The 26,018-nt window shown below is 43.4% G+C and overlaps 1 protein-coding gene across 7 annotated transcripts in view; it reads left to right on the top strand.

Annotated features, from left to right (window-relative positions):
* tiam2a (TIAM Rac1 associated GEF 2a) overlaps window positions 1-26,018 on the top strand; it is a 384,705-nt gene that overhangs the window by 335,388 nt on the left and 23,299 nt on the right. For all 7 annotated transcript variants that reach the window (XM_078556860.1, XM_078556862.1, XM_078556861.1 and 4 more), the window contains 2 exons: window positions 584-709; window positions 14,906-15,014. In XM_078556860.1, the coding sequence (XP_078412986.1) occupies window positions 584-709; window positions 14,906-15,014 (235 nt within the window). The remainder of the gene's footprint in view (window positions 1-583; window positions 710-14,905; window positions 15,015-26,018) is intronic.

Raw genomic sequence — 26,018 nt, 5'->3', positions numbered from 1 at the left:
TGGTTGCAAATTTATCTTTGTTTTTAATTTTTTGTTTGCTATTACAGCCACAAGCTAAAATCTGCTGTTGATCTGAAGTTAAATTCAAGCCTCTTATTTAACCTTGATGAAGCGCTCATAAATGCGAGTAGGCTCTTTGTAAAATGCAAGTAGGCTCTTTCCACTTAGATTAGGAGAGATAAACACGAGAGGACATGGCTTTAGGGTGAAAGGGGAAAGGTTTAGGGGGAACATTAGGGGGAACTTCTTCACTCAGAGAGTGGTGAGAGTGTGGAACGAGCTGCCATCTGATGTGGTAAATGCGGGCTTACTCTTAAGTTTTAAGAATAAATCGGATAGATACATGGATGGGAGAGGTCTGGACTGGGTGTAGGTCAATGGGATTAGTGGAATAATATTTCGGCACAGACTAGAAGGGCCGAATGGCCTGTTTTCTGTGCTGTAGTGTTCTATGCTTCTATGGTTCTATACACCCTGCAATTGGATTTGTGGCCCCTGTGCCCAAGATGCACAGACAGATGATAGTAATGAGTTTCTTCATTGAACAGAATACTAGACTTCTTCCATTTCCATGTTCTTGCAGATGGAGTCATTGTTTGGGAGCCTGCCAGAAATGCTCCAATTTCAGAAGATGTTTTTGCAGACACTTGATGATGGGATTGCCTTATCACCTGATTTCAGCAAGCTGGAAACTCCATCCCAATTTAAAGTAAGTGAACAATCTATGTGCAGGATCAGGAAAAAATCAGAAAGTGAGCTGTAATGTACACCTGCAACACTATGATAGAACTAATGATGAGTAGTTGATCTATATGTTTTATAATAAGTTTAAATGAATTCAGGGCTTATATTTGGGGAACTCTTCCTAGTAAGGCCTAAAAATGCATTGAGTTACAATATCTAGTCTGCTTGCATATAAATTGTTCATGTTTACTACAGTCTTTACATGATACGTGCACCAATAGTGATATATTTTTGTTCAAGTTTTAGTATAAAGTAGCCCCATTGCACTCTGATTTGACCGTTCCAACCAAACCACTTTAGGAACAGACTTTTTCCAGCTCTAGTATTGTGCCTGGGGTCTACGCAGAACCCTGCAATCATTACTTGCACTGAATTTGCCTTTTTACTGACTGAAATAAGCCTAATCCCTCACTTAAGTCAGTCCGTAGATAATGAGCTGCCAGCTGAAATGAACCAGGTACGCTGAGTAGTCCAGTTTCCTGAAACCTGGAGTGGCAGTGCGCACATTCACAATATACTTCCAAAGACTGAGTGGTACTACTATGAGTATCAGAGCAAACTAGAACAATTCTTGATGTGAACATCACAGTTCAATTGCATTGGCATGAGTGAGGGAATATATTTTAAACTCATTCATGGTACATGGACATCACAGACAAGGCCAACATTTATTGCCCATCCCAATTGCCCTTCAAATTGCTTCAAGTCCATTTGGTGTAGGTACACCAACAGTGTACCTTAGGTTAGGGAGTGAGGTCCAGAATTTTCACCCAGCGACGGTGAGGAAACAATGAATTGCTTCCAAATCAGGATGGTGTGTGACTTGGAGGGGAACTTGCAGGTGCTAGTGTTCTGAAGCACTTGCTGCCTTGTCCTTCTAGGTGGTAGAGGTCAGGTTTGGGAGGGACTAATTAAGAAGCCTTCGTGAGTTGCTGCAGTGCATTTTGTGCACACTGCAGCCACGTTGAGCCAGTGGTAATGGACATAAGTGTTTAAGGTGGTGGATGGCGTGCCAGTCAAGTGGGCTGCTTTGTCCTGGATGGTGTCGAGCTCCTTGAGTGTTGTTAGAGCTGCACGCATCCAGGCAAGTGGAGAGTATTCTCCATCATATTCCTGACTTGTACCTTGTAGATGGTGGAAAGGCTTTGGGGATTGAGAAGGTGAATTACTTGCTGCAGGATACGCAGCCTCTGACCTGCTCTTGTAGCCAGAGTATTTATAAGGCTACTCCAGTTCAGTTTCTGGTCAATGTTAATCCCCAGGATGTTGATAGTGGGAGATTCAGTGATGGTAACATCATTGAACATCAAGGGGTTAGAATCTCTCTTGTTGAAGATGGCACTTGTGTGGCGTGAATGTTACTTGCCACTTGTCAACCCAAGTCTGGATATTGACCAGGTCTTGCTGCATTTGAACGTGGACTGCTGCAGTATCTGAGGAGTCGTGAATGGTGTTGAACATTGTGCAATCATCAGTAAACATTCCCACTTCTGACCTTATGATGGAAGGATGGTCATTGATGAAGCAGCTGAAGATGGTTGGGCCTAGGACACTACCCTGAGGAACTCCTGTGATGATGTCCTGACCTCCAACAACCACAACCATCTTTGCTTGTTCTAGATAAGACTCCAACAAGTGGAGAATTTTCCCCCTTTATCCCATTGACTCCAGTTTTGCCAGGGCTCCTTGATGCCATACTCAGTCCAATGCAGCCTTGATTTCAAGGGCAGTTACTCTCACCTCATCTCAGGAGTTCAGCTCTTTTGTCCATGTTTGTAATGAGGTCAGGAGCTGAGTGGCCCTGGCGGAACCCAAACTGGGCGTCAATGAGCAGGTTATTGCTAAGCAAGTGCTGCTTAATAGCACTGTTGATGACCCCTTCCATTACTTTACTGATGGTCGAGAGTAGACTGATGGGGCGGTAATTAGCCGGGTTGGATTTGTCCTGCTTTTTGTGTACAGGACATACCTGGGCAATTTTCCACATAGCTGGGTAGATGCCAGTGTTGTAGTTGTACTGGAACAGCTTAGCTAGGGACACGGCAAGTTCTGGAGCACAAGTCTTCAGCAATATTGCTGGAATATTGTCAGGCCTTTGCAGTATTCAGTGCCTTCAGCCATTTCTTGATAACACACGTGAATTGAATTCGCTGAAGACTGGCATCTGTGATACTGGGGACTTGCAGAGGAGGCCGAGATTGATCACCCACTGGGTACTTCTGCTGAAGATTGTAGCAAATGCTTCAGCCTTATCTATTGCACTGATGTGCATGAGGATGGGGATATTTGTGGAGCCTCCTCCTTCAGTGAGTTATTTAATTGTCCACCACCATTCATGAATTGATGTGGCAGGACTGCAGATCTTAGATTTGATCTGTTGGCTGTGGGATCACTTAGCTCTGTCTATTACTTGCTGCTTATGCTGTTTGGCACGCAATTAATCCTATATTATAGCTTCACTAGGTTGACACCTCATTTTACGTATGCCTGGTGCTGCTCCTAGCATGCCCTCCTGTGCTCTTCATTGAACCAGGGTTGATCCCCTGGCTCGATGGTAATGGTAGAGTGGGGGAATATGTCGGGCCATGAAGTTAGATTGTGTTCGAGTACAATTCTGCTGCTGATGATGGTCCACAGCGCCTCATGGACGCCCAGTCTCGAGTTGCTAGATCTGTTTGAAGTCTATCCCATTTAGCACGATGGTAGTGCCACACAACACGATGGAGGGTATCGTCAATGTGAAGGCGGGACGTTCTCCACAGCGGTGATCACTCTGGGCAGGCAGGTTGATGAGGATGAGGTCAAGTATGATTTTCCCTTTTATTGGTTCCCTCACCACCTGCCACAGACCCAGTCTAGCAGCTATATCCTTTAGGACTCGACCAGCTTAGTCAGTAGTGATGCTAACGAGCCACTCTTGGTGATGGAACTAAAGTCCCCCACCCAGAGTACATTCTACACCCTTGCCACCCTTAGTGCTTCCATCAAGTGGTGTTCAACATGAAGGAGCACTGATTCATCAGCTGAGGAGGGCAGTACGTGGTAATCAGCAGGTTTCCTTGCTCATTTTTGATCTTATGCCATGAGACTTCATGGGGTCCGGAGTCGATGTTGAGGACTCCCAGGGCAACTCCCTCCCGACTGTGTCCAATTGTGCCACCAGCTCTGCTGGATCTGTCCTGCTGGTGGGACAGGACATACCCAGGGATGGTGATGGTGTTGGCTGGGACATTATCTGTAAGGTATGATTCCGTGAGGATGACTATGTCAGGCTGTTGCTTGACTAGTCTGTGAGACAGCTCTCCCAATTTTGGTACTAACCCCTAGATGTTAGTAAGGAGGGCTTTGCAGGGTCGACAGGGCTGAGTTTGCCGTTGTCTTTTCCGGTGCCGAGGTCAATGACAGGTGGTCCATCCGGTTCCATTCCTTTTTTGAGACTTTGTCGCGGTTTGATACAACTGAGTGCCTTGCTAAGCCATTTCAGAGTGTAGCGATGTCCTGGAGTTGAGATGATTGGTCTGCAACAACCACAATATTCTTCTTTTCTACTGAGTATGACTAACCAAGAAAGAGTTTCCCCCAACCCCCCATCCCGGTCCCAGTGACTTCAATTTTACTAGTTCTGGAGCAGCAGTCTTCAGTACAACAGTCAACATGTTGCCGAAACCCATTGCCTTTTCTGTATCCAGTGCACTCAATTATTCCTTGATATCACTTTGGCTGAAGGCTGGCTCTTGTGATGGTGGGGACCTCAGGAGTAGGCTAAGACTGAGGATTGTTACTAATGCTTTCGCCTCGTCTTTTGCAGTGACATACTGGGCTCCACTATCATTGAGGGTGCAGAATATTCTGCAGGGGAAAGCCCTACAGAAGTTGTGCTACATGTCAGTACCAATGACATAGCGAGGGGCAGGTACTGACTTCCTGCAGTCAGATTTTCAGGAGCTAGGAAGGAAATTAAAAAGTAGGCTCTTGAAGGTAGCAACCTCTGGAGTGCTCCTAGTGCCAAACACCAGCGAGAGTAGAAATAGGAAGATAGGGATGATCATGGCTTTGAGGCATGGTACAGGAGGGAAGTCTTCAGAATCTTAGAGCATTGAGGCCAATTCTAGGGTAGGAGACACCTATTTAAAAGGGACAGATTCCACCTTAACGGGATTGGGAACAATGGCCTCACTGGGAGTTTCACTAGCGTGGTTGGGGAGGATTTAAACTGGCAGAAAGATGGGCACCAGAATATAAAAGTAGGAAGGAGAAATGAAGTGCACAAAGTGAGAGTGTTCGATAAGGATGTTGTACCATATCAGACAGGAGCAGATGAAGAAAGACTACGAGGAATACAAGGACAGATTTAGAATGCATGTATGTGAAAGCACAAAGTATGGTAAGCAAGGTTGGTGAGCTACAAGCACAAATAGCCACGTAGGAATATGATGTAGTGATAAATCAGAAACATGGCTTAAAAATAGTGAGGAATGAACATTTAATATTCAAGGATACAACATATTCAGAAAAGATAAGGAAGGGGAAATGGGAGGTGGAGTATCAGTATTGTTTAGGGAAGACATTTTAGTGTTGGAAAAAGTGGATGCCCTTGAGGGGGCAAAGAGAGAACCCATTTGGTTAGAGTTGAGAAGCAAAAAGGATATGATCATACTACAGGGGTATTCTATAGCCTCCAAATAGTGAAACCGAGATAGTGGAGCAAATCTGCAGCGAAATCTCAGAAGTGTGCAAGAGCTATAAGAGTGGTGATCTTGGGGGACTTTAATTACCCAAATATTGATTGGCATAAGGTTAAGAGTAAAGGGAAAGGAGGAGAAAGGAATTTATGAAATCTATTGAGGAGAACTCCTTGGCCAGTATGTTCTCTGTCCAACAAGTCAGAAAGGCAAGAGGTTCAAAGCCAGGGCTCCTTGGATGACGAGGGAGTTAGGGAATATGACAAAACAAAAAAAAAGTGTATGATCCATGGCAGGTGAATTTCTCAAGTGAGAACCAAGTTAAATACAATAAGTTGAGAGGGAAAGTGAAGAGGAAAATAAAACTGACAAAGAGGGAATATGAGAATAGAATAGCAGTTAACATAAAAGGGAAGCCAAAAATCTTCTACCAGCATGTAAATTAAAGTGGGTAGTAAGAGGTGTGGGTGAGACCTATTAGGGTCAAAGAGGGTGATATATGCTTAGAGGCGCAGAGCAAGGCCAGAGCTCTTAATGAGTACTTTATATCAGTGCTTACTAAGGAAGGAGGTGCTGACAAAATATTGGTAGAAGTGGAGATAGTAGAGGTAATGGATGATGTGCAAATTGATAGACAGGGTTTTACCGGAAAGCCTGGCTATGCTTAGTTTGGATAAGCCGTCTGATCTGGATGGCTTCCATCCCAGGTTGCTCAATGAAGTGGGGGTGGAGTTAACGGCTCCCCATATTTCCCTTAGATACAGGGAAGGTGCCAGAGGATTGGACAGTGGCAAATGTGTCCTGGATGGTATTGAGCTTCTTGAGTGTTGCTGGAGCTAGTCTTACCCAGGCAAGTGGAGAGTATTCGATTACACTTCTGACTTATGCTATAAAGATGGTGAACAGGCTTTGCGGACTCAGGAGGTGAATTGCTTGTCGCAGAATTCCCAGCCTCTGACCTGCTTTTGTAGCTACAATGTTTATATGACTGGTCCAGTTCAGTTTCTGGTCTACAGTGACCCCCAAGGTAGAATCGTAGAATCGTTACAGCACAGCAGAAGGCCATTCAGCCCATCATGTCCATGCTGGCTCTCCTAAGGAGCAATTCACATACTGCTACTCCCCTGCCCTCTCCCCACATTCTCGTACATTCCTCCTTTTCAGATATTTAGAAAATCTATGCTGACTGTCCTTGATTACTCCGTGCCTTTCTAACTAACCGCTTACCTTGTCTCTCAGAATTGATTCCAATCATTTGTCTACCACCAGGGTTAAACTGAGTGGCCTGTAATTATTCGGTCTAGCTCTTGCTTTTAAAATGAAGATACAACGTTAGCAGTCCTACAATCCTCCAGCACCATACCTGTATCCAGTGAGGATTGAAAAATAATGGTCAGAGCATCCACTGTTTCCTCTCTGACTGCTTGTTGATGATGGGGGATTCAGAAATGGTGTTGCTGTTGAATGTCAAGGGAAGATGGTTAGATTTCTCCTGTTGGAGATGCTTATTGCCTGGCATTTATGTGGCATGAATATTATTTGTCACTTATCAGCTCAAGCCTGTACAGGCTTTGCTAGATGCGGGTGCGAACTGTTTCAGCATCTGAGGAGTCTCGAATGGTAATGATCATTGTGTAAACATCAGCAAACATCCCTCTCCTGACCCTATGATAAAAGGAAGGTCATTTATGACGCAGTTGAAGATGGTTGTGCCTAGGACTCTTGCCTGAGGAACTCCTGAGCAATGTCCTGAGACTGAAATAATTGGCCTCCAACTGCCACATCAGTCTTCCTTTGTGTTAGATATGAGTCCAGCCAGTGGAGAGTTTTCCTCCCAATTCCCATTGACCTCAGTTTTTCTCGGGATCCTTGATGCTACACTTTGTCCAATAGTGCCTTGATGTCAAGGGCAGTCACTCTCACCTCTCCTCTGGAATTCAGCTCTTTACAACCTTGGTCCAATCATGGACCAATGAGGTCTGGAGCCAAGTGGCCCTGGTAGAACCCAAACTGAGCATCAGTGAGCAGATTATTACTGTGTGAGTGTCTCTTGATAACACTACTGATAACAGCCTCCATCACTTTACTGATGATTGAGAGTAGACTGAGGGATGATAATTGGCTGGATTGGATTTGTCCTGCTTTTTGTGGATAGGACGTACCTGGGCAACTTTCCACATTGCTGGTAGATGCCAGTGCTGTAGCTGCACTGGAACAGCATGACCAGGGGAATGATTAGTTCTGAAGCACGAGCCTTCAGCAGTCCAGTCAGGAGGTTATCAGAGCCCATAGCCTTTGCTGTATCCAGTGCCTTGAGCCACTTCTTAATATCACGTGGAGTGAATCGAATAGACTGGCATCTGTAATGCCAGGAACCTCAGGAGGAGGTAGACTTTAATCATCCATTCGCGTTCCTGGCTGAAGAAGTATCCAATGCATCTGGCTTGCCTTTTGCACTGATGTGCTGGGCTCTTCCATCATTGAGGATAGGGATATTTGTGAAATCTTCTCCTCAGGATAATTGTTCACCACCATTCACAACCAGTAATGGCGGGACTGAGGTGATGTGATCTGTTGATTGTGGGATCGCTTTGCTCTTGAAGAGTTTGAATTAATTAAAGAGGGCCAGCGTGGATTTGCAGAAGGAAAATCATGTTGGACTAATTAATTTTTTGATGCAGTAACAGAGAAGGTTGAGAAAGGGCATGCAATGGATGTTATCTTTTTGGATTTTAAGAAGGCATGTGACAAATGACCACTAAGAAGGCTGGTTGACAAAATTGTGGGAATAAGAGATTCTGTGTCAGCTTGGATTTAAAAAATGGCTTAAGGATAGAAAACAGAGTTGTAGTTCATGGCTGTTTCAGACTGAGGATGATGGACAGTGGAGTTCTCCAAGGGTCAATGCTAGGACCACTGTGATTTGGACATTGGAATAGAGTGTAAAACTTAAAAATTTGCTGGTGATATCAAAGTAGGTGGCTTCCATTCCATTCAGTCACCACCAACTCCCTCCCCCACCTTTTCAGGACACGGCACTCCAAGAAGGATGGAAAGGCTTTGAAGAGGGTAGTGAGGTCTACTAGATTAATGCCCAAGGATGAGGGATTTTGCCCTAGAGTCTCCTTGCCTGGTTCAGTGTCAAATTTTGTTAAATATCACCCCTGTGAAACACCTTGAGAGTGAAATGTGTCATGAAGATGTGCTTTATGCTAAATAATGATTTTAATCCACTGGTTGGAAATCTGAATTGAAATTTTAAAACCACTGATACTGAAGTGATTTGAATTCACAGCCCAACGTGGCTAACCCCAATTTGCATTACTATACATTCCACTTTCCAATTCATTGGAGTGGATTCATTCTATCTGCAAAACCCATCAAAGACAATGACTGCAGGGAAGTGTGAAGGGCTCACATCTCCTGTCTCATTAGCGAGGCATCTATGACAATCACCTGAGGGTATTCAACTGTTGGAGATGGGCTGTTAGACTAATCGCTTGGCCAATGGGATTCTGACTAAGTAAGTTTCCAGACATGAACTAATTAAGTCATCTTTGGAATACATGGCCAATATTTTTTTGAATCCCCCTGGCAGCTGGAGAAGGAAGGTCACATAACAAGCCAACCCTTCGAATGTTTTAAGCACATATTTTCTCAGCAGAACTGAGGTCAAGTAGCTTGGGGAGAAGACATAAATGGGGTCCTTCCTGCCTCTCTCTTCCTCCAGCCTCACCTAGTAAGCTTCAAGCCCTGTTTCCTGACTGTGATCATCTAGGGACTCCCTGCTGCAGACAGATTTTTTTTAAAAATCTAAACCACCACTGCCATCCCCCAAGGAAAAAACAACTCAATCATCTACATGTTTAAATCAGAAGCATTTACACCATCAGATTCAGCCTAAAGCTAGATGAGTCACCAAACTACAGACTGTATGATCTTTTACTTTTTTACAGACTCTAATTTGGCCAACCTATCCTTTCCCACTTTGTAAGCTGTATTTGTCTGTTTATGAACTTCAAATTTGTCTGTTTGTGAAAGTCGGTGTGTATTTTATTATTTTACTAAACTCAAGAAAACACATACTTTTTAAAATGATCATTGTGTGTAAACAGTTAAGCACTAACTGAATTTGCAAGCATACTGTTATGACCACAGCCGGTGCTAATTACTGCACAAACCAAATCCCAGAGGGAAACTTGGCTTACGAGCCGTAACCTTTTTTTTGTATTCTGAAAATGAGAAGATGATGTACCTCAGCTGTAAGAGGTCCAGTAACACTTTTGGGATTTTAAAATTTAAAAATCAAAGTTTATTAACAAGAATAAAAAAAAACTTAAGCACACACAGATTACAGTTACACAATTAAGGTTAGTCTTACAAAACATTCCCCAAACAGAATCTCTACTTGGTCAGACCACAAGTGCACACCTCCAGGCAACACTCCCTTATAGATTTTAATTATAGAAAAATCCAGTAATATTACACAAGGCAAACTGCTGTAGCTTCAATAAAGGCATACCACATGACCTCTACCCTCATCCACTCTGTGGTGGAATCCAACTACAGAATAAAATTACTTGTTGCTGTCCAAGACTTTTCTGGCTTGACTGGATGGTTGATTCAAACTGCATCCTCTCCCAACCCAGATCTCAACAGCTCAAACAGCTCCAGCTATCTCTGTAGCTCCAGCTCAACAACAACTCCAGCCATCTGCAGTAACTCTAGAATACTTTTTTCCCTTTCATCTGCGGTTCCATTGTTCTCACATCTCCTTGAAACTCAAACCCTGCCAAATATAAAATCCTTTATGTTCCTATCTTGTCTTTCCTTTCAGGTCAAAAAAATATAATATCCTCCATTACTAGTTACCTATGGAACTCCTGCAAACATGTTTCTTGTTACCTCTGACTCCCCTTTGGTATTCAAACAACCTCTCAACTTATCTAAAAATGCAAATGTTAGATCTAACCTATTGACTTGTACCTCAAACTTAACACCTCTATCCTTTTCATGTATTAAATCCCCCAGACAGCCTGACTCCTATTAAACTTGTGTCCAGCGTAATTAAATTACACGCACACAAACCCCCAGACACTCAACTTTCTTTACAGAATAACACAACATTCCCCAAAAATATTTTTAAAATAACATCCATTCTCACAATATCCTTTTCAAACAAAAAAATCTATTCTGGTCAAATGAGAAGGAAAAAAGAGGGGCCATTCAACTCCTCGTCACCTAGTCGTAACATATTTTGAATCAACTAAGAGAAGATGAAATTACTGTCCTTAGAGCAGATGAAGGTTATGGGAATATATAGTGCCTTTCACTGTAACACATCCCAGGGTGGTGCGTAGGACTGTTGTCAAACAGGATTTGACAGCGAGCCACATGAAGACGTTAGGGCAGGTGATCAAAAGCTTGGTCTAAGAGGTAGATTTTAAGGAGAATGTTAAAGGAGGAGGAAGCAAAGAAGAGGTGGAAAGGTTTAGGGAGGAAATTCCGGAGATTAGAGCATCAACAGCTGGAGACATGGCCACCAGTGGTGAAGAAATTAAAATTGGGGATGCGTAGGAGACCAGAATTGGAGATCTTGGAGATTTGTGGGGCTGGAAGAGGTTAGAAAGATTTGAAAGGATGAGACTTTGGAGAGGTTTGACTACAAGGATGAGAATTTTAAAATGAGCCAGAATGGTAGCAAGGGTGAGGGCCTGGAGAAGCTGGGATTGTTCTCCTGGAACAGAGAGCGGGTATTTGATAGAGGTGTTTAAATTCACAAACAGTTTTGGTAGAATAGATAAAGGTGAAACTGTTTCCATTAGTGGAAGGATTTGTAACCAGAGGACACCAATTGATGGCAATTGGCAAAGAAGCAGAGAAGGAGATGAGATTTTTTTATGTGGTGAGTTGATATGACCTGGTTGCGTTGCCAATTAGGGTGGTGGAAACACACACAATACAGTAATAAGTTTCAAAATGAAATTGGATAAATATGCAAAGGAAAATAATGCAGGGCTATGAGGAAAGAGCAAGGGAGTGGGACTAATTGGATAGCTCTGGCAAAGAGGGGCATGATGTGCCAAATGGCCTCCTTCTGTCCTATTATAATATATCATGTATCACTTGGAGATGTGGAAAATAGTGAGGATGATACCAGTGGACTGAAACAGGACATGGATAGGTTAGCAGTATAGGCAGCTGGAATTTAATACAGCCAAGTATGAGGTGATGTATTTTGCCAAAAGGAATAGTGAGAGTCAAGATAACCATAGAGCTCTAAAGTGTGAGCAGGAATGGAGGGGCCTGAGGGATTCATGTGTTTGGATCTTTGGAGGTGACAGGACAAATAGAGTAGTTAGCAAATTATATGGGATCTTGGCTTTCATATACAAAGGTATTGAGTATAAAAGCAGGGAAGTTATGTTGAGCCTTTATATCGCTCTGTTAGGCCTCACCAGAATATTTAGTCCAGTTCTGGTCACCGCACTTTAGGAAGAATCTGAAGGATCTTGAGAGGGTGCTAAGGAGATTGACTATAATGATTCCAGGGATGAGGGGTTTTAGCTACATGGTCAGGCTGGAAAATCTGGGGTTCTTCTGTTTGGAGCAAAGGTGGTCACGGGGAAATTTGATAGAGATGTACAAGATTATGGTAGTTTTAGAGATGTTAGACAAAGAAAAGCTGTTCCTATTAGGACTATAGACACAGATTTAAGGTTTTGGGGAAAAGAATCAAAAGGCATGTGAGGAAGAACTTTTTTGCAGAGCAAGTGGTGATGACTTAGACCTCACTACCCATGATGGTGGTAGAAGCAGTGATAATCAATGATTTCAAAAGCAAATTGGATGGGCACTTGAGGGAAATAAACTTGCAGGACTGGGGTAAGGTGCAGGGGATTGGGACTGACTGGACTGCACTACAGTAAGCCGACATGGATGCCATGGGCCAAATGTATTCTCCTGTGCCATAATGACTCCGTGGCTCTGTTAGAGAGGGGGCTTTGGGGCTGAGTGTGGTTTTGTCATGTCTGAATTCAATGTCTGGATAGATACCGCATGTTTGTCCAGTTTTACTCTTAATACATTTTCCATAGTAGTTTGGTACAACTGAGTGGCTTGCTAGGCCATTTCTGATGACAGTTACATATAGATCAACTACATTGCTGTCTCTGCAGTCACACACAAGCCAGACAGAGTAAGGACAGTAGGTTTCCTTCCTTAATGGACATTTCCTCTTTAAGGGACATTAATGAACCAAATTAATTTTTATGGTAATCCTGTAGTTTCATGTTCCCCATTACTGATTAGACTTTTTTATTCCAGATTTATTTAACTAACTGAATTCAAATTCCTCAGCCATTGTGGTGTAAGTTGAACTCATCTCTTAATCATTGCAAACCTCTAGATTATGAGTCCAGTACCATGACCACTATGCCATCTCACTGGCCTCGAAGCTGTAGTAAAACAAGGCCATAAGGCCAGTAAAACCCTCAAATTGCACGGCAAGTAGTAAAGTTACTATAGAAATTAGACCATTCATTTTAATGGAGATGTTAATTCCCTATACAGGCTAATAAAAACAAACTGCTGCTTCATGAGTAGTGTTTGGTTAGCAGCTCAATGCATAATATATACAATTCTATTGGATTGACAGGTGTAGGTTTTTTTCAAACAGAAGTATATGTATCATTAACATAAGTTTCCCATGGAGTATACTCCTTTTCCACAAGCACATGTTGGGATTTTTCATAGATCCTATCCAGTTTGTATAATTTGTTTCAGTTGATGTTTAGAAACTGAGATAGCTCTGTGCAATTCAGTGAGAATGCTTTACATCTGGTTACTAAATGCAGGGTAGAGCATTAGCACTGGTAGGACTACTACCTAGCACTAAATTAGGTAGCCAACTAAGAAATGAAAATCAGCTCCCTGAAAATACCAAGCCAGTCAGACTAAATATTTGCAGTTGAACACAGCTGTAGAGCTGCAGCACCAAGGGTTTACACGCCTGATTCCATCCAGTGACCTTTGTTGGAAAGTTCTCCCCTGTGTGTGTACATCATGCGGTCAAGATACAAGCTTTGCTGTGACAGACTACTATAACCCATCAATAAATGACCAAAGGTAATGAAGTTTCTAAAGTAGGTTCAGCAAATAAATGTGATGTGAAGTTAACACAGTCCCACTGCTTTCTGTAGCATCACAATTATTTACTATGTCTATTTAAGAAATTGTTTTTGGCTTGTCAACAAACCACTAAGAATTCAGCTATGTAGAACACATTAGCACAGCTTTGTCCTCACCTTTGATCCCACCTAAATATTCAGCAAAGGTACAGTTTAGAGTGGGGGGGTTACTAGATAGAAATCAGGAGCGATGTCCATATAAATCAGCAGAGTGTCAGCATTTATTGTCTAGGTGTACAGCAAATTATGGCCCAATGAACAAAGTCCCAGAAAGCCGTGGGGATCTATGGAACTCTGCCACAACAACAGTCAACACCTTCAGGAGGAGAGAGGGTGGGGTCTTTTCCATTTCCCACTAGCCATTCTTGTGGTCTCTTCCGGTTTTAGTGCTGATCTATGGAGTGGTTTTGAATGATAAATTAGGACTTGTTTAGAGTGCCCAAATATACATTTAGTACAGGAGTGGCAAAGTCTTGCTTCAATATATAGAACCTTGGTTAGATTGCACCTGGAACACTGTGTGCAGTTTTGGTCCCCTTACCATAGGAGGGATATTATTGCCATAGAGGGAGTGCAACGAAGGTTCACTAGACTTGTTCCTGGAATGGCGGGACTGTCCTTTGAAGAGAGATTGGGGAAACTGGGCCTGTATTCACTAGAGTGTCGAAAAATGAGAGATGACCTCATTGAAACCTACAAAATACTTAAAGGGATAGACAGGGTAGATGCAGGTAAGATGTTTACCCTGGTTGGGCAGTCTAGAACCAGGGGACTCAATTTCAAAATAAGGGGGAAGCTACTTAGGACTGACATGGGGAGAAATTTTTGTACTCAGAGGGTTGTGAACTTTTGGAATCCTCTATCCCAGAGGGCTGTGAATCTCAGTCATTGAGTATGTTTAAAGTAGAGATTGACAGATTTCTAAATGCCGATGACATAAAGGCATATGGGGATAATGTGGAAAAAAGGCATTGATTTGGATGATCAACCATGATCGTGTTGAATGGCTCAGCAGGCTCAATGGGCTAAATGGCCTACTCCTGTTCCTATATTCATATAACAGACAGAAAACTAGCTTTTCGGTCCATTAATCAGAGCTGCTTTTTTTTCTTCACCTCATAACTAAGAGAGCTGCATTCTAAACCTTTGCACCTCACAACCCTTCAGCCTATTTATACATGATGCATGTGTGTAGAATCAGTACAACAGGTACAGCTTCAGGCCTTTAGCTAAGCGAATGCTGACAGTGTATTCACATAGCATTGCATTTATTTGATGTGTCTATTTCAGAAACTGTTGTTTTCCCTGGGTGGTTCGTTCCTGTACTATGCTGACCATTTCAAACTCTATAGTGGCTTTTGTGCAAACCACAGAAAGGCCCAGAAAGTTTTGGAAAGAGGTAAGAAAGCATAAAGAGTAAAGATATTATTAGATCTCAATTAGATGTTGAATTTGTGTTTTGTGCATGGCAAACATGTGTTGTTTTACTCAATTTCATGATAGAATTGAGAATAAAAAATATTAAGTTAATGGTGCACCATCTCTGTGTTGCTCTTATTTGGCCAGAAGTAGTAATTGACAGGTATAAAATTGGAACTGATTTCTGGCTGCATTATTGACTACAATCCCACTCACTGTTGCTTCCAGAATGCAAAGAAAACTGATTTGCTATCCCATTTTTCTGAGTAAATTGTTTGGCTGCAAAAGCAATAGAGAGGAAAAACAAACACATCACATTATTCCATAATTGCCAATGATATGTCACATGAAGTGCATTTATCAGTGAATCACTGGTATTGAACACCTGTCTTAAAGTCAGTTTCAATTATTGCTTTTCATTGGCACATTTCTTTTGTTTTTCTGATTAATAACTTTGGCAGAACTAAATGCAGAGTATTCTATTGACTGTAATTTTCAATTCCCTCAACACTTGAAGATTTGTCTTTATAGCCCAACTGCCTGCGGTACTAATATATCACTGTGTTATCTTGTGAATCAAAAAGCTGATGGGAGACATTTCTTTTTAGGTTCAAGGTTTATTTTGATAGTTGAGCTAGTGATTCGGAAACAGCCATGTGAGAACGTTTGTGATAATTTTGTGCCATGTTTTATGCTGAAAGAAGATAGCATGGCAGAAATTACATTTAAGGATCATGCACTTGTGCCAGCCACTAGACTGTGGTCAGACGCTGTATGATGGAGTACCATGAATTCACCCACCACCATACCTCCCCACCAAAATACCTTGGGCTAACGTTATTGAATTCTCAATCGCTGTTGTATCATTGAGGGGAGTGACATGTTGATGATAAACTCCTCTACAGGAACAGGAGGAGAAGTGTTTTGCGGCTAGAGTCATGCACTTGCTAGCAGAAAGCTCAGTATGGAATCAACAATGACTTGAATTATATTGATCTCCTTTGTGACCACAATTGGTTCATAATTTGGGAATGGTGGAAATATTGGTAGAAATATTGGCTGCAAAATTTGGTTGCATAGCACCCATATTTTCGGCGACACAAGTACACTAGAAGTGTGCAGAGTTGGCAAATCATGACACCAGTCAGCATGTAACTCTGATTTGACTCTGGCAGTACCACCTTTGACCTGAACACTCCAGCTAATGCCCTGTCTTACCCTCACACAACAGGAAGGGCCCCCACCAGTACCATTTAAAGGGGTCAACATCTTTTAGATTAGTCGCTGATTGATTTCAAGTGGCTGTTGATGCTTTCATAGAAAAGTTTGGAGGTTTGTACTGCTACTTAACGTTGATGAAGTCTAAAGGGAGTGTTACGGCATGTGGTGAAGACCTTGGTTCTCACTTTGAGGGATCTGCCCCGATCACTTTCTCCCATGTGGGTACTGTAGAAGAATACATAGCATTCACTCATTTCAGAGAGAGGCAGGCAGAGCAAGGGCATGATTTGCCTGGATAGAAGATGGTCCCTGGGTGACAGGCTTCCCCATGATGCAGCATGCATACACAACATTTTTTTCAGAGATGTACCACAACCGCAAATGGTTTAATTCCCTCAATATACAGCTGATGTGCAACCCCACTCACTGGGTCTCAGAAGGTCATTTGCCTGTGGAAATATATTCCCCAGAGAGCAGTGGAGGCTGTGTCATTAAATATATTTAAGGCTGAGTTAGATAAATTTTTGATTGACAAGGGAGTTGAAGGTTATGGGAGCAGATGGTAAAGTGGAGTTGAGACCACAATTAGATCAGCATTGATCTTATCAAATAGTGGAGCAGGCTCGAGGAGCCGATTGGCCGACTCCTATTCCTAATTTGTGTGTCATTGTCTGCATCATGCAAGCAATCCCCTGGTATCCTGGCAGTAGCCATGATGTCTAAATTCTGCACCAGTTTGCTGTCCCATCAGCATTTATAGAGTCATGATGGCACAGAAGGTGGCCATTTGGCCTATCGAGTGCATGCCGCCTCTTGGGTCAGCATAGTTTGTATTCAGTACCTCTGTTTATGAAGCCCAAGGTCCCATACACTTTACTAATTACTCAACTACTAATTACTAATTGAGTCACCTCAAGAAACCAGGAGGGCGGCGACCATTGTGTATTGCACTGAGAAAAGATTAACATGTGGACTCTCAACAGAGGTCCTCAGCATGACAGATGCCAGCCTTCAGCCAATTCGATTCATTCCATGTGTTATCAAGAAACGGCTGAAGGCACTGGATACTGCAAGGCTATGTGACCTGATAATATTCGGGCAATAGTACTGAAGACTTGTGCTCCAGAACCTGCCATGCCCCTAACCAAGTTGTTCCAGTACAGCTACAGTGCTGACATCTACCCGGCTATGTGGAAAATTGCCCAGGTGGGGCCTGTGCACAAAAAGCAAGACTAATTCAACCCCAGCCAATTACCACCCCATCAGTCTACTCCTGATCATCAGTAAAGTGATGGAAGGGGTCATCAATGGTGCTATCAAGTGGCACTTCTTAGCAATAACCTGCTCACTGATGCTTAGTTTGGGTTCTACTAGGGTCACTAGGCTCCTGATCTCATTACATCCTTGGTTAAAACATGGACAAAAGAGCTGAGCTCCCAAGGTGAGGTGAGAGTGACTGCCCTTGACACCAAGGCAGCACTTGACCGAGTGTGGCATCAAGGAGCCGTAACAAAACTGGAGTTAATGGGTATCAGGGAGAAAACTCTTCACTGGTTGGAGTCATACCTAGCACAAAGGAATATGTTGTGGTTGTTGGAGGTTAATCATCTCAGTTCTAGGACATCATGGCAGGATTTCCTCAGGGTAGTGTCCTAGGCACAACCATTTTCAGCTGCTTCACCAATAAGCTATCTTCCATCATAAGGTCAGAAGTGGGAAGCTCACAGATGATTTTACAATGTTCAGCAACATTTATGACTACTGAAGTAGTCCATGTCCAAATATAGCAAAACCGGGACAATACCCAGGCTTGGGCTGTTAAGTGGCAAGTAACATTCGTGCCTCACAAGTGCCAGGCAATGACCATCTCCAACAAGAGAGAATCTAACCATCGCCTCTTGACATTCAGTGGTATTACCATCACTGAGTTCCCCCACTATCAATATCCTGGGGGTTACCATTGACCGGAAACTGAACTAGACTAGCCATATAAATTTTGTGGCTACGATAGCAGGTCAGAGGCTAGGAATCCTGCGATGAGTAACTCACCTCCTGACTCCCCAAATCCTGTCCACCATCTACGAGGCACAAGTCAGGAGTGTGATGGAATATTCTCCACTTGCCTGGATGAGTGCAGCTCCCACAACACTCAAGAAGCTTGACACAATCCAGGACAAAGCCGCTTGCCTGATTGGCACCCCAACCACAAACGTTTACACCCTCCACCACCGATGAACAATGGCAGCAGTGTGTACCATCTACAAGATGCACTGCAGGAACTCACCAAGGTTTCTTAGACAGCACCTTCCAAACCCACGACCACTACCATCTCGAAGGACAAGGGCAGCAGACACATGGGAACACCACCATCTGGAAGTTCCCCTCCAAGTCACTCACCATCCTGAGTTGAAAAATATATCACCATTCCTTCACTGTTGCTGGGTCAAAATCCTGGAACTCCCTTCCTAACAGCGCTGTCGGTTTATCTATACCACAGGAACTGTAGTGGTTTGAGAAAGGAGCTCTTTACCACATTCTCAAGGGCAATTAGGGATGGATAATAAATGTTGGTCTAAGCCAGCGATGCCCATATCTCATGAATGAATAGACGAAAAGGCAGCCATGATTGAACTAACTTTATTTACACTTCCCCAACAGTGAGTGCATCAGAGAGGGCAATATAACAAAATGCTCACATCTTGCAATGTACTTTACACCCTCCCAATTTAAAAAAAAACAGACATTAAAGTGTAAAATGGTACATATGCATGAGTTCCCAGAATACAATACGACTCAACAAAACTTGAAAATTTAACAGGTTGGGTTGCATAGAACCATAGGTTACGGCACAGAAATAAGCCATTCAGCCCACGGTGTCTGTGCCAGCCAATAAAGAAAAAATAAAAAACTAGCTGCCCATTCTAATCCCACCTTCCAGTACCCAGTCCATAACCTTGCAGATTACAGCACTTCAGATGCAGATCCAGGTACCTTTTTAAATGAGTGAGGGTTTCTGCCTCCACCACCAAACTAGGCAGTGAATTCCAAACACCCACCACCCTCTGGGTGAAGAACATTTTCCTCATGTCCCCTCTAATCCTTCTACCAATCACCTTTAATCTGTGCCCCCTGGTAATTAATATCTTCACTAGGGGAAAGAGGGCATCCCTGTCTACTCTATCTAGATCCTTTATAATCTCGTACACCTCAATCAGGTCACCTCTCGGCCTCCTCAGCTCTAAGGAAAACAACACCAGCCTATCCAATCTTTCCTCATAGCTGCAATTTTTAAGCCCTGGCAACATTTTTGTAAATGTTCTCTGCATCCACCTATGGAACAAGTATGTCTTTCCTGTAATGTAGCAAGCAGAACAATACACAAAATTCCAGCTGGGCCTAACCATCGTTTTATATAGCTCCATCATTACATCCCTGCTTTTGTATTCTATACCTCATCCAATAAAGGAAAGCATTCCATATGATTTCTTTACCACCTTGTCCATCTGTCCTGCTGCCTTCAGGGACTTGTGGACATGCACTCCAAGGTCTCTCATTTCCTCTACCCCTCCCAATAATTTCCTGTTAATTGTGTATTCCCTAGTTTCATTTCCCCTCCCCAAAAGCATTACCTCACAGTTCTCTGGATTGAATTCCATCTGCCACTTTTCCGCCCACTTAACCAAGCCATTGATATAATTCTGGAGACAACAGCTATCCTTTTCTCTATCAACTGCACAGCCAATTTTTGTGTCATCTGCAAATTTCCCAATCATGCCCCCCACATTTAAGTCCAAATCATTAATATATATAACAAACAGCAAAGGATCCAACACTGAGCCTTGTGGAACACCACTGGAAATCACTTACATTTGCAAAAACATCCATCTACCATTACCCTTTGTTTCCTGTCACTGAGCCAATTTTGGATCCAACTCACCACATTCCATTGTATCCCATGGGATCTCACTTTTCTGACCAGTCTGTCATGTGGGACCTTGTCAAATGCTTTACTAAAATCTAAGTAGGCAACATTCATTGCACTACCCTCATCAATCCTCCTTGTTGCTTCCTCAAAAAATTCATTTAAATTAGTAAGACATGACCTTCCCTGAACAAAACCATGCTGACTATCCCTGATCAATCCGTGCCTTTCTAAGTGACAGTTTATCCTGTCTCTCTGAATTGATTCTAATAATTTGCCCACCATTGAAGTCAGACTAACCAGCCTATAATTATTTGGCCTATCCCTCGCACCCTTTTTAAATAATGGTACAACATTCGCAGACCTCCAATCCTCTGGTACCTCACCTGTATCTAGTGAGGATTGGAAAATGATCCTCAGAGCATCCACAATTTCATCCATGGCTTCCTTTAATAGCCTGGGATGCAATCCTTCCAGCCCTGGTGACTTATCCACCTTCAAATATGTCAGTCGCTCCAGTACTTGCTCTCTCATTGTGCTTATTGTGTCTAATATTTCACACTCCTCCTCTTTAACTAGAATATCTACATCATCACCCTCCTTAGTGAAGACAGAGACAAAGTACTCATTGAGAACCCTGCCCATATCACCAGCATCAGTGCACAAGTTACCATGTACATCTCTGATAAGCCCTACCCTTTCCTTAGTTATTCTCTTGCTCTTAATGTACTGTTAAAACATCTTTGGGTTTTCTTTGATTTTACCTACCAATATTTTTTCATATCCTCTTTTTGCTTTCCTAATTACCGCCTTTACTTCACCTCTCTACCTTCTATATTCCTCTAGGCTTTCTACAGCATTAAGTTTTTAGTGACTGTCATAAGCTTTCTTTTTCCTGCTTTTTCTTATGCTTCCAGATAACCAGGGGCTCTAGATTTGGCAGTCCCACCCTTTTCCTTTGTGGGAACATGTCTGCACTGTCCCTGTAGAATCTCACTTTTGAAAGCCCCCCCCACTGGTCTGTCACTGATTTCTCTTCAAGTAGCTGTAACCAGTCTACTTTCACCAGATCAGATCCTGGCTTTGTAAACTTTGTCTTTCGCCAATTTAGAACTTTTACTCCTGTTCTATATGGATGTTGAGCTGCCATTTCCCCCCTCTTTATTTCTTTCTAATGTAATCACAATGAAAAATTAATGACCAGTGCTGCAAGAATGATTTACATGCAAAAAAAAAATCTCCAAAAATCCAAATGGACCTGTCTGTTTTTTGAATTATTACAATGTGTGTGGTCCATTCACTGCTCTTTACCTACTTAATTGCCTGTGTTCTTTCTAGTCTATCCAGCTCGTTACTTACTATTTCTAATTGTGCATAAGGCACAGCAAGACTAGCCTTGAAAAATATTGGCTGTACATATTCTTTATCTTGACTTCGGTCTTGTGATGCCTAATTTGATAATTTGGTCCTTCTTGCTAAAAGACCACTTTGTGCTCTCTTAGCACTTTCTCAATGTCAGGCATACTCTTACACCTACCGTAAGTAACTCAGCCCAGTTAAACTGTAAGTGCTTAAGCAAACTGCGCCATCAGGGAGCCGTTGTTCCCTCCAACTTCTATCAATGGCAATATAGGATGTATTGTCATAGTCTACCTTAACACTATTGACCTAGCAGTGGAATACTGTTACTGGACTAATTAGTCAGTTTCACGCTAGTTTTGCGTAAGTGAATGTGACTTAAATACACCTTGTATTCTCCTTCCAAGATAACAGACACTGTTGCAGCAACAATGAAAGTAAGTTGTGAATATCTGACTTTCAATTTTACTGTGAGCACTGGAATTACATCTTCAGTCCTTTTGCTCTCAACTTCCACGTGCTGTTTCTCTTGCTCTTTGACAACTCTTGACCTTCCTGCTCAAAAACTTTAACTTCCGTTTTCACATCTACCATTTGCATGGATTTCCAGACTCCTGAACTAGCTTTAGATCTAACACAACCTCGACCTTGGCTGTGACCTGGAGCATTGCTGTTTCTTCCACTTGGCATGCTGCATATGACCAACTTTCCCACAGGCATAGCACTTTGACTGGAAATGGGGGCATTTAAATCATTAGTGGCTACCATGGCAACAGTAGCATCAAAATTTCAGTCTCTGAGACTGTGAACACCTGGAACGTCCACGGCCTGGATCTCATTGAAATCCGGTGGACTTCCCCTATCACTTCAGGAAAGGGGCTCCTTTGTAATTTGCAACCGTCCCTTCCTGCCATTTCCAACCTCTGTTTTATTGTTCTTTAGGTCTCATACGAAAATGTCTCTAAGATTGATTTCTAAGTTTGTGCCATACCCGCACTAACAAGAGAGTTTCTTTTATTTGAGAATGTAATCTGCACCAGTCTCCCTTGACAACTGCTTCCTTAAACGGAATGCAGCTCTCAATGCAATCTCATTCCTAGTAGTGCTATAATATGAATCCAGAATTTCATTAATTTCAGCATATTCTATCGACTAGGGGGTCTCAGACAACATTTTTAAAACTACATCAAAAGCATCTGGCCTCATGGCGAGGAAAATATTTACTTTACACTGATCTTTTTTTCACTTTCAGCCAAAATTTATAATTATGCCAATCCTCTTTGTTAAGGTTGAATTCCCCCATTGTCCCTAAATATGTCTTCAAGTGCCATTTTTTTTCAATTCTATACCGTGCTAATTCACTGTGTACCTGAACAAGGTGTGCACACGGAGCAAACCTTCAGATTGCTGAAACTCCCTAAAATCAACTTTAGGAGTTTCAAAAATAATATCCTTCAGTCCTTAATTTCTCAAATGCAATGTAAAAAAGAATTCTATCCCAGCCTGGTCATCATCTTTCTGCTGTATATTGCACTGAGAAAAGACTAACATGTGTACTCACAGCTGACAGCCATTATTGAACTAAATTTATTTATACCTCCCCAACAGAAAGGTCAGCAGAGATGTAATATAACAAAATGCTCAGATCTTGCTACAGCTACTGGATGATGAGGGCTAGCCGCTGACCACCTGATTCATGACTCTGGTGTACAGCCCACGCACACATGGCAGCATTTGTATAACAAAAGCCATGTTGGTACACCGAATGTCATCAAGCAGACCATTGTGTTGTTTAAGCAATCCTTCCGCTGCCTGGACCACTCTGGAGGAGCCCTGTAGTCCTTTCCAGAATGTATTTCATTATTTGTTGTGATTTGCAACATCCTACACGACCTTGTCATCATGAGGAGACAACTCATGCTGCCTGGTATGTGGTGAGTGGCAGAGGAAGGCAGGTGGCAACCGATGTGCTTTGCCTTTCTGTTCAGGCTGCTTGGCCTGTGGAACTGGAGCTGCTGGGGTCACAGGAAGAGGGGAGTTGGATGGGCTGGACACTCCTGGAGTCACCTGGGCGAATGGCCCTGGGGTGTGCACCTGCTGATGAATCTTCCCTATGGGCATCCGAGGGCCCCTGGCTAATTGCTGGAGAGGAAGGGGCAGCTGGAGTGAGCTCGAATTGCCCTGCCCCCCCCCCTCATGCTGACACTGATGGATGCCTAAAAGTGCCTCAGCAATGGTCCTGTACTGTTGCAGGAGCTGCACTCCAATGTCCTGGACCAAGGTCTCCATGGCAGCTGCCATCCTACCAGTGTTGACCTTGGTGCGTTGGCATGCCGATGTTACCACCTCAGACAGAAGGCTGACACTCCACCATCATGCCTTGCAATCTGAGGAATGCAATGGGCATCCATTCCTGAAGTTCCTGAGCTTGCCTTTGCTGCTCCAGCAACTGAGATATGACCAAGTCTAGAGGCTCCGCATCTGACTCAGACTCAGCAGATTTCTGGCCTCCAGCAATCCTCTAAATGCCGGAAACCTGGGAAGTCCTTGTCTCCGCTTGCTGTGTATCAGACAGGTGATGTACTCATCAGATTGTAACCCCCAGGCTACTCTAGAACTAGATCCCACTGAGATTTGTCTCTATGCGCTAGTGGAGGGTGTGAGTGAGCACTGTGACGGGACTTCAATGTCAGTGTCTGTGAATTCCTCTTCTGTGGCGTCCTCAGGGCTGGGGTCGAGACCTGTCGTGGACCCCCTCGGCTGCTTTCCAGATGTGCCTGCGACAGCAAGGAGAGATAACTAGTGCGTGGCAGGGGACTGTGGAACAGAGGACCTCACTCACAGCATGGTTGTCTGATGGATGTTGCACTACTGGATTCTCACTTGGTAGAGCAGTGCCGACCTCACTGTCAGCTCAGGACGGGTCCAGATCCTCGTCTGCCAGATGGATGGCTCTGTTTTCAAAGTCTGCGAGGACGCTGATGTCGGGCATTCCTCCACCAGCTTGTCCTGCATGAATACAGATGGAGAGAGTGTAAGCAGGATGCCTGCCAAGCAAGATGAGAAGGATGCGTGGCATGTGTGGGTGCTGAGTGGTGCCACAGATGGGATGAGGGCACGATCTGCAGGGCAGGTGAAGGTGTGTGAGGGAGAGTGAATGGTGATGTCCCTCGAACCTTGAACTGGCAGTCAGTGAGATCCCTATGGATTTGTGATGGGTTTGAGAGTTAGAGTGTTGGGAGTGATGAGAAGAGTGACAGAAGAAATCATTTATCCTCTTTAGAGGTGGTTGTCCTCATTTGTAGTGTGTTGGCGCTGACCATTACTGCCTCTGCCTCCCATGCTGGATTGGTTACCTTGCTTGCTGGTCTTCGCCCAGAGCAGGGTAGAGGATATCACGGCTGGCCTCCACTGCGTCCAGTAGGTGCTCAAGGGAGGTGTTGCTAAATTTGGGGGCAGCATGTTTCCTCCCATGACTTTCCAGCAGCTTTCAACCCCTGGTTCTGTGCAGGGGCGCCTTTTAAATATGGCGCCTGGATTTCTGAAGGCTTGAGGTTGCAGCGTGGCAGGCAAATCAGAGGCTGCACCGCACAGTGATCCGCCGTGAAACCCGTGCCTCTGCATTTTTCAACAAAGTGCAGCACAGCACGATATGGCAGAAAAAGCCACCATTGCCATCGGTGGATCAAACGCCGCTTTTCCTGCCCGATATCGGACTTTGTTTGTTCCACCCTTAATCTTAAAACCTGATCTCTATCTTTATAAATAACGTTCATAAATAATCTCTTTGCCATCAAATTGATGTGATTTCAGTGGTGCAGGTATGACCTCATGCAGTGCTTTTAAATTTTCCTCATCTGTACAGAGATGGCAGCATTCATCCTCCCGCCCCTGCCTCTCCTTGCCATCTTTCCCAGTGTTCCATGGTTGAATCACTCCCATCAGGTTTCTGCCACTGCCACAGTACTGAAACAGTTCTTATCAAAGTCTGATATGACCATCTAAATGACTAACAAAGGTAAAATTCCCCTCCTCATCCTTCTTGACCTGCCTGCAGACTTTGACACGGTTGATCACATCATCCTCCTTCAATGTCTTTTTCTGTTATCCAGCTGGGTTTGACTCCTCATTTGTGGTTCCATTCTTATTTAGTAAATCTGGATATTGCGGGCTATCACTTTGATTTCTGCCCCTCATTATTACCTCTGATGTCCCCCCCCCCAAGGACCTATCCTTAACCCCCTTCCTATTTTTCACCTACATGCTGCCCCTTGGAAACATCACCGAAAACACAGAATCAGTTTTCATGTAGACTGACAACACCCAGTTCTACCACTCGATCCCTCTCCTGGTAAGTCTAAAGTTGAACATGACTGTTCTCAACATTGGTGTCATATTTGACCCAAGATGAACTTCCAGCCACGTATCCACACCATCACTAAAACCACCTAATTCCACATGCATAACATAGCCCAACAGGGC

The sequence above is a fragment of the Cetorhinus maximus genome, chromosome 14, assembly GCF_964194155.1.
Source record: "Cetorhinus maximus chromosome 14, sCetMax3.hap1.1, whole genome shotgun sequence".
Taxonomy (NCBI): Eukaryota; Metazoa; Chordata; class Chondrichthyes; order Lamniformes; family Cetorhinidae; genus Cetorhinus; species Cetorhinus maximus.
This window is presented reverse-complemented; position numbering and strand designations above follow the sequence as displayed.